Source organism: Poecilia latipinna, unplaced genomic scaffold, assembly GCF_001443285.1.
Source record: "Poecilia latipinna isolate Pla-1442-1.1 unplaced genomic scaffold, P_latipinna-1.0 Scaffold2308, whole genome shotgun sequence".
Taxonomy (NCBI): domain Eukaryota; kingdom Metazoa; phylum Chordata; class Actinopteri; order Cyprinodontiformes; family Poeciliidae; genus Poecilia; species Poecilia latipinna.
In genome coordinates, this window is record NW_015114924.1 from 100,909 (window position 1) to 115,910 (window position 15,002).

General features: G+C 39.3%; 1 protein-coding gene across 2 annotated transcripts; it reads right to left on the minus strand.

Annotated features, from left to right (window-relative positions):
* Nucleotides 1-12,446: 12,446 nt before the first annotated feature.
* foxi3b (forkhead box I3b) lies at nt 12,447-14,601 on the minus strand. Of its 2 annotated transcripts, XM_015018694.1 has the most exons (3): nt 14,393-14,601; nt 13,767-14,316; nt 12,447-13,656 (listed from the first exon to the last, which is right to left on the minus strand). In XM_015018694.1, the coding sequence occupies exons 2-3, from the start codon at nt 14,278-14,280 to the stop codon at nt 13,088-13,090; spliced, it is 1,083 nt and encodes a 360-aa protein (XP_014874180.1). In that variant the 5' UTR covers nt 14,281-14,316; nt 14,393-14,601; the 3' UTR covers nt 12,447-13,087. The 2 variants fall into 2 exon arrangements, with proteins under 2 accessions (XP_014874180.1, XP_014874179.1); XM_015018693.1 differs by having other exon boundaries at nt 13,767-14,601.
* Nucleotides 14,602-15,002: the final 401 nt, after the last annotated feature.

Consider the following 15,002-nt stretch of genomic DNA (forward strand, 5'->3'; position numbering starts at 1 on the left):
CCCTTGAGGCGTGGTGGGTGAGAACTAAATGTTCTTTTATTGATAAAAATTCATAACTGGACAAAAGACATGCTGTCTTGCTTCTCAACAGGAATAATTTGGTGCTGGCCTTCATCTTGTGGGGTTACATGAGAGCCAGCAAATGAGCTAACTCAGTCAACTAGAACAGCGAGTTGCTCTCATTAAACTCCCTTTCCACTGATGTTTCCCTTTAGCCTCTTTTTCTGAGTTTCAGCATTTTCTGCTCTGCAGCTGTACTCGTCGCTACAAACTGCTTAATTGAGCGCAATGAAGGTTGTGCGCCGCCATTAAAGGCCTACTTTTAAGGTGATTAAGGCTGTTGTAGAAGGCTTCCAGCTTTAAATTCACTGGGAGGGATGCTGATGAGAGCTCAGTTCACACAACCTCACAAATAAATAAATAAATAAATAAATAAAACATCACAGCCAAAGCAGCTTTACCTTTCTAGAACTGCATGGAAAGGTGGGGGGAGCCTCTGCTCTCGTTGAGGGTCCCTCCACTGGGGGCTTCTGAAACACCTCTTCCAGCTCCAATTTTAATAGACTTTGCATATGTACACCCACATGTATAACTAGAGGGAGGGCTGGATTGCCAGCTTTTGCCCCGGATGTGGTGGTGTTTGAGCGGGAGCTCTGACCAGGGGGTCCGACTCCCTTGACCTCCCTACGGCGGTCTTGTCAGATAGCATGCTGGGCCGATGTGCTTCGAGGTGCTTCTACTGGTGCCTGGCGCCGGGTTAACCGCTTCTTGGGCTTGACTTTCCATTTGTTTGCAATTTAGACATTCTTTATTTAGAAAAGGCAGGACTGTAGGTAGTGCCCGTATTTCTTTTCAGTGAAAATGCTTTTTTTTTTTTTTGTGACTGCATGATGTGGCTTTGTGTTATCTTGCATGGATGTAGCCCGAAAAGATGTGACCTCCAAAGGACTTCACGTTCCCCTAAAATCTTGGTGTAATTTTCTGTATTATGGCTGCCAAGAGCCATGAGACAAGCTGTAGTTTCACAGGTTTTGGGGTTTGGACTTGAAGCAAATGAGATCTATTTGTATTACAAAAACAACAACAAAAAAAACAAGTCTAGATTATGGATTTTTCTCACAAGAATAAATACTTTTTATTTTTCACCCTTGTTGCCCGACTCCTGAAAAATGGGTGCTGTTGTACACATTTCTTTTTGCTTCTTATGTGTAACTAACCAGTTAAACTCTACCCTCCACTACAAATAAAGCTCTTTGTATTTTCAACTCTCAAGTCCATTCTGATGAAACACTTTTTAAAGTGTCCATGAGAAATATCCCGGGTTGCTGCAAAGAGCAACGTAATTCTGGAAAATGTATTGAAATGTATTCATCTTCATGGAGAGTTTCTCTGTGTGTGTCTGAGCGCACATCAAGAGACGGTGTCCAAATAGATCTACCACGCTGACATGAGGTGTCCCAGGGAGGATTTTCCCGGCAGCAGCGGGATCCAACTCATCTGCATGGTCCAGTTGGCTCCTCTGCCCACACACGTGCACTCACGCTCGCGTGCACACGTACGTGGACGCGCACACCTTCCCCTCTTGCCACGGGGACTGAGACACGCAAATTTGCATGCACCAGTTGATTTACTCCAGACCAGCCCAGAAGCCCAGTGGGGAAATAAAGGTTCATAAGGCGAGTGCCGCCTGTGTGCAACAAGAATAATTAGGCAATGCAGTACTTTCCTCAGATGTACTCAAAGGAAATATTAGCTAAACAGCCAATTACGACATAGTAGACTTTAAAACTAGAGTTACTGTTGTTGTTTCTTTCTTGTAACCAGTATAAGTCTTTTTCTAACTTTATGATTTTAATACTAATTATTCACCTTCTGTGCTATGTGGGTCATGGTCGTACAGTTCCTCTGTTCTGTGGTGAAAATACAAGTTTTCAGGAACCAGGAGACCGTAGACAATTGCAGCCTCTTATTAAGTGCTAATTAAAGTTGTTAATGGAGTCCTCAGAAGTCTAACCAGCGTTTCTAAAGTTCTTTAATTAGAAACCTGAGGACAATTCAAGGGTCTAAGCAGCAATTAGAATCTTCTTTAATTTTTTTTTATGCTGTTTTTGTTTTTAGGAGACGTGGGATCCGAATGCAAAACCTTAAGATGAATATTTACTGCACTACTCACAGCTCATTGTTAACATATGCAAATATTGTAAAGTTTACATATTGAAAAAAAAAAAATATATATATATCTCCAACTTCATATATCTATACTGAATCTTCAGTGGAACAAAATTGTGCTTCTGTTTTCTCGGAAGAAATTGATAAAAAAGTTTGTTCCTTCAACTAGATCAAATAGAGCTTGGTGATCAGCATCTCTCAGGTCTGCGATGCGTCTTATCCCGCCAGTGTTTGTCCATCATGGTAACTTGCAGTGGCTGCTAAAACATACTTAGACCTTCCCTCAGCAGCTGTCTTGGACCATTTTGTAGAGGCACAGTTAAGGTGCTGCGGTTCTTATTTCAAACATCAGATGGCGCAGTAGATAAACTCTGCCTGCGTCCAAGAACAGGCTGTGGAAGAAGTGTGAACACAGACAGTGTTTTCCCAACACACCTCCAGTAACTACGCAGTTTTCTTCTCATATGTATTAGGTAACCTACAAAGTATATAAAACATTTTGAAGTATTTATCCACCTTGTTTTTTTATTTTCAACCATGTGCTTGTAAAAAACATACTGGTTGCTGTGACTTAGCTCTTCTATGACCAAAATTAGACAAAGTTTTGCTTCGACTGCATGGCTGTAGAGTTATCCAAAAGCATTCAGATAATATCTGACAAGATTATATATCTGATATTAATGATATGTTTTTATTTATTTTTTTCTGATAATGTACTTCCCTTTTTTTGGGGGGGAGGGGGCATACTTTATATTTAGCGTGTTTACCTTTTAAGTTAAAAATTTTCATTTTGACTCAGTTTTAGCATGCATGTTTTAGCAACCTCCCGGTTACACAAATGATTATAATTGGCCAGAAAACAAAGTAATATAGCTGTTTTATGCTGTGTTCTGCCAATGGTGGGCAGAACACACTCAACCAGTTCATCTTACTGGCTGCCATGCACTGTTCTCTCCTCAACCAGTAATTCACCAGGTTTTATCAAATATCTATAGCAACAAAACCCCTGCATTACAGCACATAAAACCAAAGCATAGGGGAATCTGAATGGACCTGAATGCGATTTGCAGCAAAACGCAACAAGTCAATTCAACATGTCACATATGCATAATACCCATAACCTGTTACTAAGAACACAAAATAAATTGAAGTTCACTTCATCTTATTGTCACTGGTTCGAACTGAAGATTTCCTTTTGATCACAGTTTGTAAAATATTCCTGATAAAAAAAACAAAAAACAATTAACGAACATATGTCACCCTGTTTTCATGTAACAGACATTTTGGAGATTTTAGGGATTTTAATTATGCTTTGGGGATCCCTTCTATTAGATGTCAACATGCTGTTTAAACAACACATTGTTCTTTTGAGTCCTTACTGGATTAGTGTCCTGAGAAAATGTGATTCTATTTTAGCACCACTTCTAGGTAAGTACATTCATTTATTCAACATTTAGGAGCTACATGCTACCCGGTGTTTTCCCCTGGTAGCACTTCAATGAGTTTTGTCGTTGAATTTAAACGAACTCCTGCTCCAGATTTACTTTCTCCTTTGCGTCTCGTTATAAATCTTCTACCTCAGGTCCAAATTTGTTCATCTTCAATGTTTAGGTTTGCTTCTCGTTTGTTGTTTTAATTTATTCACAGACAAACAACCTCAGTCAAGGAAAACCTTCTTTTAATTATGTCTGAATATTGTTCCTGTTCCTTTATATAACTCCTAATTTTACACTGATCATCTTTTCATATATTTATTGCCTTCATTGTAAGTGTTTGGTTATTTTCCTTCTTAAATTACCTCTTGCAATAATATTTTACAGCTGCCTTGGCTTGACTGACTAAATGTATTACGGGATTCTGTGCTGCAGTAAAATACATAAAAAACAAACTTGTGTTCTTTAGTGTTTAATATGAAGACCTGTGTAAAAAAACTGACCACTAGAGGGCATCTCTCCATACTAGATGCCTGTTTTCACACCTGTTCTTACTGCTTCACCCTCATGTGGGTTGTCTGTTTAAAAACAGGGTTACTGAATTGGGAGGGTGTAATATTTCCTTCTTATAAATGAACCATGCGTTCTGAGAAACAACAGTTCCAAATACTCATTGGGAATTTTTTTTTTTTTTAACCTTGCTGGCAGCACCCCAACAAGCTCTGTCTGGTTCTGTCTGAGACAGAGGTTTTCTTTTTTTTTTTTTTTTTTTTTTTGTCTTGCACTTTTGGCAGCACCTAAACTGTACAAAACTGCTTTCCTGTCATTCAAACAGTTAAGAGCCGTTGATGTCACGCAGGAGACTCCTTGAATCTCATGGTTTCTTTTGGTTATTTTTTGCTTTTGTTCTGAACTTTAAAAGAAAGTCGTTCCCTCACAAATACTTCACGAAAAGCCGTCTCTTTTTAAAATGTTTGTCACTTTCACCTGCCAGTTCTCATGTGGGCCCCTAAAATACTGTCGATCAGTAAAAAATGATGTGTGCCGATCCCCTGCAAATTTACAGACTCGTATTTAGCGTGCGACTTTAGCGAGGAAAGGGTTAGAAAGCTGTGAAACTGTTTTAAATGTCATGTTTCCAACTGTGTCAGAAATGCGCTCCTCTAGGAAAGCCCCTAACACACACCTTGTTTTTTTTCTCTGAAGTCATTGAGCAGTAAATCACAGTACAATTATTATGAGGGTTTGAAAGATGTTAACATCTGCTGGGCACACAAGGGCAACTCGGAGAGGTTTCACACTGTAAGAGGTGACGGGTCGTCCATCACTGAAACCCGAAGGCCGACGCCGATGACTAAATGCTTTCACATTTAAAGCTTTACGATGGTAATTCACAGATATTGTGACTGACCTTTACTCGAATAAACTTTGTGGTGTAAGAGTCCAAGTGCTGAAAAAGTGTTGGTTAAATCAGGCTCATTTATTATTACTGTGAATTTTTTTTTGATTTCTCATGATCTGTGCTTGAGTCCTGCACTGCACCATTGTATGTTCATTAAATATGTGCCAGAACAGCAGTGACAATGAGGATGTTAAAGATGAAGTCTCCAAAATAGATAACAAAACAAACAAACAAACAAAAAAAAAGGATTTGAATTAAGAAATAGAATTAATCAGTGTTTACATTTAACAAATCTGTGAAATGTGCATCACCAAATTTCTATGATGTAGATATTACTGATAAAAACATAAAAATATATCTATGCAAAAATGAAAAAACAAAACAAAGCAAAAACAAAACTACAACCTCTTCACAGAGGTTATTTGAGTGACAGTTTTTGATTTTCACCCTGCTGTGATGTTTTTATGAAAAATGACTTTCTCTTAGTTTGTCTGTACCAAACCTAATGAGTGTAGAAACTCTCCTTATGTTTTTCACCTGAGACAGTGCTGCTGACGCAGAATCCATTACTGAAGGCAAAATAAGAGTTTTAAGACTTACCCGAAGCATTTTCTATCTGGACGTGTTTAATGCATCATCAAAATTAAACTCAGACTGCACATTGCTACAGCAATGTGTTTTTAAGGATGGCTAATGGTTATCAATGTGAGTGAGCTCCTTTGAACCCAGTGGGACGTATTAATGCAGTGCCAGCTTACTGAACAGGTAGAGACCAACCACTGCATGCTAAGGTGAATCTTCTCACAGTTTAAGGATTCAGAAGACATCCTTTAGATTAGTACAAATCAGTTTTATGTCTCATTCAAACTGAATACAATCAGGTACACTGTCCAATTTACAATGAATAATGTGTAAAAGAAAAGAAAAAACTGGGCTTGTTTACGCATCATAACCAGGTTTGTCTTTTTGTTTCAGAGAACCTGCATAATACACTTTTTCTTTTTCTTAATATATATATAGATATATATATCTATATCTATAGATATATATATATATATATATATATATATATATATAGATATATATATATATTTATTTTTACTGTTCCACATCTTGGCTAATTTAATGTCCTATGTGTCAGAGCTAAATAAAGCACATTATTGTAAAGTGGAAAGAAGACTGAACATTGTTTTCTTAGATTGTTTATAATGAATGGAAACCTTGAAAAATGTACCCCCCATTTTCTTGAGTGCACCCTGGAAATAATTAAATGCAGAAGTAACTAAAGCAATAAACCCAGTGCTTCTGTTTGTAATTAAAACTGGATAAATACAGCTGTTCTGTGAAGGCCACAGAGCTGTCACCTGGCCAAGGGAAACATTAATCAGAGAAGCAACTGAGAGGCCTGAGATGACAGGCAGGAGAACATGCTAACGTGACGTCTATTTGTCATGCACTCAGATCTTTCTTCAAGAGCGGCAAAACAATGTCATTCTTGAAGGAAGACATAAGATGTGTTTAAAATGAGCTAAAAGTCATGTAGGACAAACGCCAAAGACATGGACGAAGGCGATGTGGTCCAAACCTGAACGTTCTGCCGTATATTCAGAATCCTATGCGGACTAGCTTGGAGCATTACCATGAACATACCAGTCTGAAACACGGGGGTGGCAGCATTATGCTCTTAAGTGCCTTTCTTCAGTGGAAAAACATAAGCTAGTCAAATTTGATTGTAAGACTGAGGCTGGAAAAGACACGAAACTCGGGAGGAAGGAGCAGCTAAGTCACTGAGAGGACAGTATGACCTCACGTACAGCTACGTTACAGAGCGAGGCAACGGCAACTTATCAGATCGGATTTTCCAAGACATGCGAGATGTAATTCGTATACACTTGATTCGTCCCCGGGTTCTCTCCCTCCCTCGCTGAAAAGCCCTGTCCATAACTCCATGTGCACTGCATGTTGACATGGAAAATATTTTAGGGTGAAATAGCAATGATTCAAATATACACAGTGTCTCGCTGTGCGCCGTGTTTGTCTTCAAACTTCTCTTTTTCCCAAATCGTGTATATAAACCATGTTTAGGAAAGGAAGATCTCATACTGCCTTATTCTTTGGACTCCAACAGACTGGGACAAGACCGCACAGGTCCACAGAGAAGGAGCTGCTGCATTTTTATGGACTACTACCAAAATGGGACTTCATTGTTGGCTTAATGCCGTTGGACGCTGTGCTTCTAAGTATTCTAGATCTTGTGCAGATTTGTATTTCAAGCAGTATCACGACGATCAGAAGTGTAGAACCGTTAGTAGGAAATATTCGTTCGATATGGTGTTCGGTGCTTGCTAATCCCTTACTTGAACGTTTCTCGCATAGAGACGGCACAGAGTCTGGAAGTTTCCTCTGACCTCTGCAGGAGGAGGCAAACTGAAAGGTTGTTGAGTGACTTCCAAACCAGTAGAAACCCTCTTTTGCTCCTTTCATCACCTGCGTTCGTGTGTCAGGAGTGTGTGTGGGTGTTTACACATAACACCGAGCTGGTGATGCCTTGCAGTGGCGAGGAGGGGGAGCAGGCATGATGCACGTCTTCCGAGGCTTGACGTTCTCCCCTACCGTTTACTAAACAGCCTTGATAGGGCTCCAGTGTTTTAGTAGAAACAGAGGGCATACGTACAAGCGTGTCCTGGTGTGTTTTGGGTTGCGTCGGTACCAAGAATATTGGCCTTCAGACCAGGAAACGGTTACTGAAGGTGACACCGTGGACGTCTTCTAACTGAGGGCAGAAAGTGCAATCCTTTTGTGCAAATTCAGAATCAGGACAGGTCTCACACAAATCTGATATGCACGTCAGTTGTAGGATATCATTCTTTGCTTGAGTTAGTATTATAAACACCACACTGTTGCATGCACCTCACACAGAGACTTGTACAGAAATGCAAGTGTGTGTGAGTGCGTGTGTGCGTTCCGTTACTTCGACAGGTGTGGGGAAGACTGCCACGAGCCAAGCAGCAGGTGGAGAGGAGGAGGATTTTAATAGATTTAATCGTATCACTGTGTTTAGCAATCATTTTCCTGCCTTAGGCAAGGAGCTAAAGTAACACGCGAGTGATGGATTATGAGCTAGGGTATCCCTCAAACACTGAGAGGTCGGTTCATCCCTCATGTGGATTAACCACAACTGACTCACATCTTATGACTTGTGCCATAAGCACTATAATTTTCTGCCACTTAAGTAAAACCTATGTAAACTCTGACAGGTGATGGCAGTTGTAAAGAAGTGAAAGTGCTGCACCGGCTGAGGGAAAGCAGGGGGGGAAAATTCCGGGAGGTAAAAACATAAATGTGTCAAACGTACTTTTCAGTCAAAAAAAAAACAAAAAAAAAAAAAGGGGGGGGGGGAGGGGGGATCATTCGGTGCAAACCGAACAACAGGGAAAACGATAAGGGAAGTCCCAAGGTTCGGAGGCAAACCGACATGTGGGTTTTATTAAAAATCAAAGTGACTTTGGCTTCGGGGAGTCAAGTCTCTTCTGTTTTACCGTTTGTCTACAAACCCTCATCTACGACATCAGCCCGTCTCTCAGCTTTTCATCCTCTTCCAAGGTGTGATTAGCAGTTGGAAAATTTGCATCGGTTTTAAACTGCCTGAATAAGACGGCTCCGAGGAATTTCTGCTGTTAATGAAGTCACCAAGGCTGAAGCTCTTAAAATGTTTCAGTTGGCACAAGGAGAGAGATCCCGCTGGATAGGTGGATGGCTGGGGAGGGAAGGGAGCCCAGTTGTTCTCCGTGCACCTATCGGTACTTGTCAGCACCAAGTCTGAACGCGAAATGGGGAGAAACGACAAAACATAACAGAAGGTGGTGTATGTTCAGTTTAGGAAACTGTCTGACAAGCACAATTTATATGAGAGAGAGAGAGGGATTGTTTTTTTCTGAGCAGAGTTTTTCTTTTCCAAGGTGATTATTTTTGCCCCTTTCCCTAATCACAGAGAAAAAAAAAATTCGTTGGATTTACACAATGAAAACATTGTTTTATTGCTGACAAGCTTTTCTGTGTTCCCACTGGTAATTATTTTGTGTTTTTTTTATTTATTTATTTTTTGTTAACGATGAACTCCATGTGTTTGAGATTGGAAGATCCACTCACTTCCCTCAACTGAGACTGGTAAAATAATAATAATAATAATAATAATAAACAATAATTTAAATCTAATTCTGTTAGGGGTCAGATCTGCATTATATCAGCTTTTGACTAAACCCCCCTTACAGAGCTAACTTGCAGATCTAATTTGAGAAAAAAAAACCCCTCATAAACCCACCCCATTCAAATAAAGGTGGAGAAAAGAAAATATAAGAAAAGGAAAGAAGAGAAAAGAAAAGAAAAGAAAGTCACCCCTTGAGATATCAGGACATTTTCAGTCAAACTCATTGGGGCATCTTTAGATCTTTCAGCAGGATCTAAAATGTATGACTCAAGTTTTCAAAGTTTTTAGTCTTTCAATATTTCCTTAAAAACTACTCCAATAAAATATATGTTTATTTTAAGATTTTTTATTTTATTTTTTATGTTTCTTACATTTGATGACGGGATTTCAACATTCAGATATTTCTTATATCCCTCATTTCTATCATTTGGACATAAACAACTCAAAACAGCAACTTTCTATTTTCCTTGCCCAACTATACTGGCTCCCTTATAAGTTTCGACTTGAGAGAAAAATGATCCTTAAACAAAGACCCCCACCCGTCCAACTATCTATTAGCCTTTATACCTGTTGGTCCCTGAGGCGTAACTGGGGGGGGTACACCACCTATCTTCGGTTATTACTCTGTAAAAACAACTGCAAACCCAGGACAAGTCTTACCACAACCCCCACCGGCCCTACAGACAACATTTAGTTAAAAACGCTGAAAAAAAGAGACTTTCTCCTCCTTTCTCTTAACAGAATGTAAATCTGGTTGCAAAGGGAAAAATAACATACAGAATCATATGCCAAATATTTCCATTTTGCTAAAACTTGGATAAAGCCAAAAAAAAAATGCTCTCAGGCTGCTGGTACAAGCTTTTTGTTTTAAGTCCCACACTTTTATTAGTGGTACATCCAGTAAAAAACGGCTTGACTCATCAGACTGAGCTACATGAATTCATGTTTTCAAATTTCATACGGATTTTATTATCTGTTTGAAGGCAACTTCTGTTTTTGCTTGAAATGTGGGTGTTGTCGAGAAATTGATTGATTTTAGATGGTTTTCTTGTTGTTTTCTTTTTTTTTCATGGCACAGTTTGACTCATGACATTTCACACAGTTAAATCTGATATGGGCAAAAACCCAACACCATTGAGAAAGCAGGAATCTGTGATCCATGCAAGAGAGACCTTGTCTCCTTTTCTTGTTATTGTTTTGAAATCAGTTATGCAAATTTTAACAGGCTGACCTCCTTCCCCTGAGACATTTTCCATTAGTGCCAAGATGGTAAATTCCACTTGATTCACCTGAAAGACTATTTTTTTCTCTTTTTTCTTTCTTTCTTCTCTTCTTTTTTCCTTCTCTCTATCTTTCTTTCCTTCTTCTGCTCTGTCTTTCTTTCGTTGTCTCTTCCTTTCTTGTGTTTAATGTAAATGTCGGTCTTGCTGCCTGTGTTTCAGGGTAAATAAAGGCCTAAGGGAGACATCAGTAAAAGGACTTTTCTTCTTATTTATGCAGCACACATAGAGACGAGTCTCTGACCAAAATAAAACCAGATAAGATTATCTGATTTTATTTTTTCCTCATCTTCAGCTCAGTGTAATTGCTATTACAGCTGGAGATGACAGACGGTGCTATTCAGGACTTAATTTTAAACATCATAATTAAGTTTTTTTTTTTTTTTAGATATTTTATTTGGATGAATTATATTGTATGATTCTGAAGACTATAAAGGAGCCGTAGGATGTCACTCAGATTGGAGGCTTAGTCAAAGTTTTCAGAATTCATAAATAGGCCTAATTAATAATGAAGGCACTCTGCCTTTCTTCTTATAATTCTTTACAATTACGTTTATCACAGACAAATGCAGTCATGGTAAGAAAGAACACTGTCTTTCAAGCCTTGGGTTTGACATATCAGCATATGAAACAGATTCCACGCTGTCCTTATTTATCAAACAAATCTGAAGTGAAAATAGTAAAACTATGAGAGAAAACTAAGTACCTCCTTGCTGCTTCCATCAGAATGATGTGAGAAAGCAGCAGCCGGCCACTGTTAACCACATGTTAAGGTAGAAAACAAATTACAGTGTATGACTGTTTTCAATAAATTATTTTCCAATTATTTTTTATGCACTCAAAGATTCAGGGAACAATAGAATAGAATAGAATAGAATAGAAAGTTGAGGCCATTTTTTTCCATACCTGTGTAGATCTGGCCTATGAAAGCTCAGCATTGCTGTACCATTAATGACTCAATGCAATTGACTGTCATCTGTTGCTGTATTCTTCACTTTTAGATGGTTTGCTGCAAGGTCAGGGGATTTTTGCACTTGGCTGAGTTTAGAAAACTTTTTTTTACCACTTTGAATAATAAACTGAACTTGGCAATATTGAGACAGGATGAAATGTAATGGATGTAACTGACTATATAGCTGCCTATGTCGTTGGATTTAATTGACAGCATATTCCTGTATATAAATTGGATTTTTTATTTTTTTTTGCAAAGTGCCTGGAAACAACATAAATAAACAAAATTGAAGTATATCAAGATAATAAAGAGGGTATTGCATAATACAGGAAAATTCAAAGTTGGTGACTGAACTTTGCGGTTTGAATCAGTGTTAAAACACCTGGTAAATAAGTTGTCTGTCCTTGTCACTGACATGTACACACAGAGGACAGGAGGGCAAATGGTCATAATGATCTTATTCAGAATGTTCTATATATTGTGTATATACAGTAATAAAATTAACTATTGTATATGTATAAAACTTAGATAAGATCATTTTATTAACACATTTGCTATTTTTCTTTTCTTTTTGTATTTTGTTTAATCTCCTTAATTTCAAACATCGGTTTTACTGCTTATCTCTATTTCAAAGTTTTCATTCAGTCAGCAGTATTTGTGTGTGGGACACCCACAGATTTTACTGTGTCGTGCTGAGGAGGGAAAAAAGCATGGGAATGTAGCTTTTCACCGTTTAGGAGAATCAGTTAACTATCCATCAACAAAGATCAGGTTACACTGACAAGCTGGTTCCACACTACTGGTCATTGCTTTCACTGACGGGGCAGTTTTTTTGTTGTTTTGTCAGTGTTTATGGTCTCACTTTCTCTTTTTATAGCCTTTTTGTAGATGTCTAAATAGATGTAAGGGTCTGATGTTAGACGATAGATTAATAGATATATTTATTACTTCATAAATGCTTAATCCCGGTACGGCCTATTTAAAAAAATTATGAGAAGAAAGATGTATATCAAAAAGATTTTATTAATGGTAAAAACACAATATACAGCATGAAGCCACACCTTATTAACTCCTTCTGTTTAACAAAACTTTTACAAACAAACCAACAATTAGGTGTAACAAACTAGAACAAGTGAACATATTTACACAGTACAACTACCACCATTATATTACACTCCCAGACTGTAAATGAATCCAATTGTTGCAGTACTAAAAACAATGACAGTCTCACTACTACTTGTTTATTATTTTTGCACAGGAACAACACAATCTTGACATCACTGTAATTCAACTACCCCTCTTAATAAGCTGTCTGTCAGCGCTGAACGGCATGGTGTCAGCAGATTAGAGCTTCGTCAGCTAAAGTTGACGCAGCTCTCGCAGAGATATATCTGAAATAAAAGCTGACAGGATCTGATAGCAAGGCAAGCCCCTTTTTTTACAGTTGGACAATGTAAGGCCACTACACCTGAATCAGCTTTTTTTGTGGGAATCGAGCACCGTTTAGTACGCTCATGTGTTATAGCACTTTCACCTGTCTATGTCAGCAAAAAGACACTATGTTTTGCCAAAACGAATACCAGACATTTGAAAGATCCTTCTAACAGTTTTTCCTAAGACATCATTCCCTCCCCTTACATCTCCTTAAACCTCTGTGCCGTCTCGATGATAAATGATTCCAGTGGAGCTCAGAGAAGGATAGAAATGCCCACTGGACCCAGTGTACTGGCTCAGAATGGGGCTAGAGTAACCTAAAGAAGAGTGGGACGGTGAGGATGTGAGCACAGAGGGAGCTGGTACCTGTGGTACCCACTCTGAGACACCTGAGTTGGGGGAATAGTTGCTAAAGTTTCCTGGCTGGGTGGGTCTGTGCGGTCCATCTAGGGGGAGGTTAATCTGCAGCGGCCTGCCCAACCCATCTCCCCCAACCTCGTTTGCTGCTCCAGTAGAAACTGTAGACATTTCGGACAAGAAGCTGCTCAGACACGGCGTGGGACCCGACAGTGAAGGGGAGGGGATTCTGTCCGGTGTCGGGGACATGGCAAGGGCAGGGTGTTTGGGGCTTCCCCGTTCACTGTCTCCTGACTCTGGAGCCCCTGAAGCGCCGTCACCACTGTTGAGGGAGTCAGACTTTCTCTTCCTTTTACGGCGAAAGTTTCCATTGTCAAACATCTTCTCACAGTTCGGGTCAAGTGTCCAGTAGTTGCCTTTACCTATTGGACAAGATGCAGTTTAAATTTAAGATCAAACAACAAAATGCATGACTCAGTCAAAAACTATCCGAGTACAACGATAATGACACAATTTGATCTGAGTGTGTTACCTGGATCGTCCTCGTCTCTTGGCACTTTTTTGAAGCAATCATTGAGTGACAGGTTGTGTCTGATGGAATTCTGCCAGCCAGCTTTACTCTTGTTATAAAAAGGAAAGTTATCAGCAACATATTGGTAAATCTGACTCAGTGTCAGTCTCTTGTCTGGTGCTCCATGGATAGCCATTGCAATCAGAGCAGAGTAGGAATAAGGTGGCCTGACCAGCTTCATCAGATCTTCTTGTGAGGGAAGTGAGAACCAGCTTAGTTCCCCCCCTGGACCGCCAGGTCCAGCTGGTCCCAGGTAGGGTCTTTGCATGCCGTAGTGCTGAGGTACAAACGGTGGGCCTGGATTCCCGGGTGGACCATTGCTGGACAGGTACGAAGAGGAGTTGATCCCGGAGCTGTTGAACCAAAGGTACGGGTTTGGAGATGAGGTGGTGTAGTCGCTCAGTTCATAGGAAGAAGGAGCTGTCCGCTGAGGACTCGGCAGGGACGGAGGAGGGTAGTAGCATTCACCGTACATGCTGAGCTCTGGCGGTTCCTGGCCTAAACTTGGAAACTGTGGACCACAACGAGGAGGTGACTGGTTCTGGGTCTCAAATGAAGACATCATCAAGTTTCTTTCCACCTCTTACCCTCTTCTGATCTGTCTGTTTGTTGTTGTCCTTCCTCTTCGGCTAAAATTACTGACAGTTGTGCCAGTTCCTGAAAGTCTTTCTTTTTCAGTACTCAGTGAAATATTGACTGGTCATGAAAATAGGTTTTTCTTAGTTTTAAAGTTGAGGACTGTTCTTCTCCAATCCTTCCTTGTCTGCTTGTCCTTGCTCTATGTCAAGGTGTCACCTGTCACAAGTATATATCTTCTCATTTGGCCCGCCCCAGTGTATCTTGATTGGTGCTTTTTCTAAGGTGAGAAGCCTATGGGTTTCTCTCTTCTTTTTTTTTCTGTTGTCAGCTAATTCAGTTCCCTGAGGGGGTTTTGTTCACTCTCACTTAAATAATTTTCCACTCAATTTGATGGCATGGCATAAACTCATTTCAGATTTCATTTTTTTCTTTTGTGTGCACAATTGGCTACAAAACACTTAGAAATGTACAAGCTGAAAACATCAGTTTATTTAAAAAAATTAAAAAGTGTTTAGAATAAAACTTCTGTTTTTTTATTGTTTTTTTCCATACAAATATATTCCCATGTTTTTGTATTTTTATGTTTATGATTTTTTTCTCAGCACAATCTAAATGATC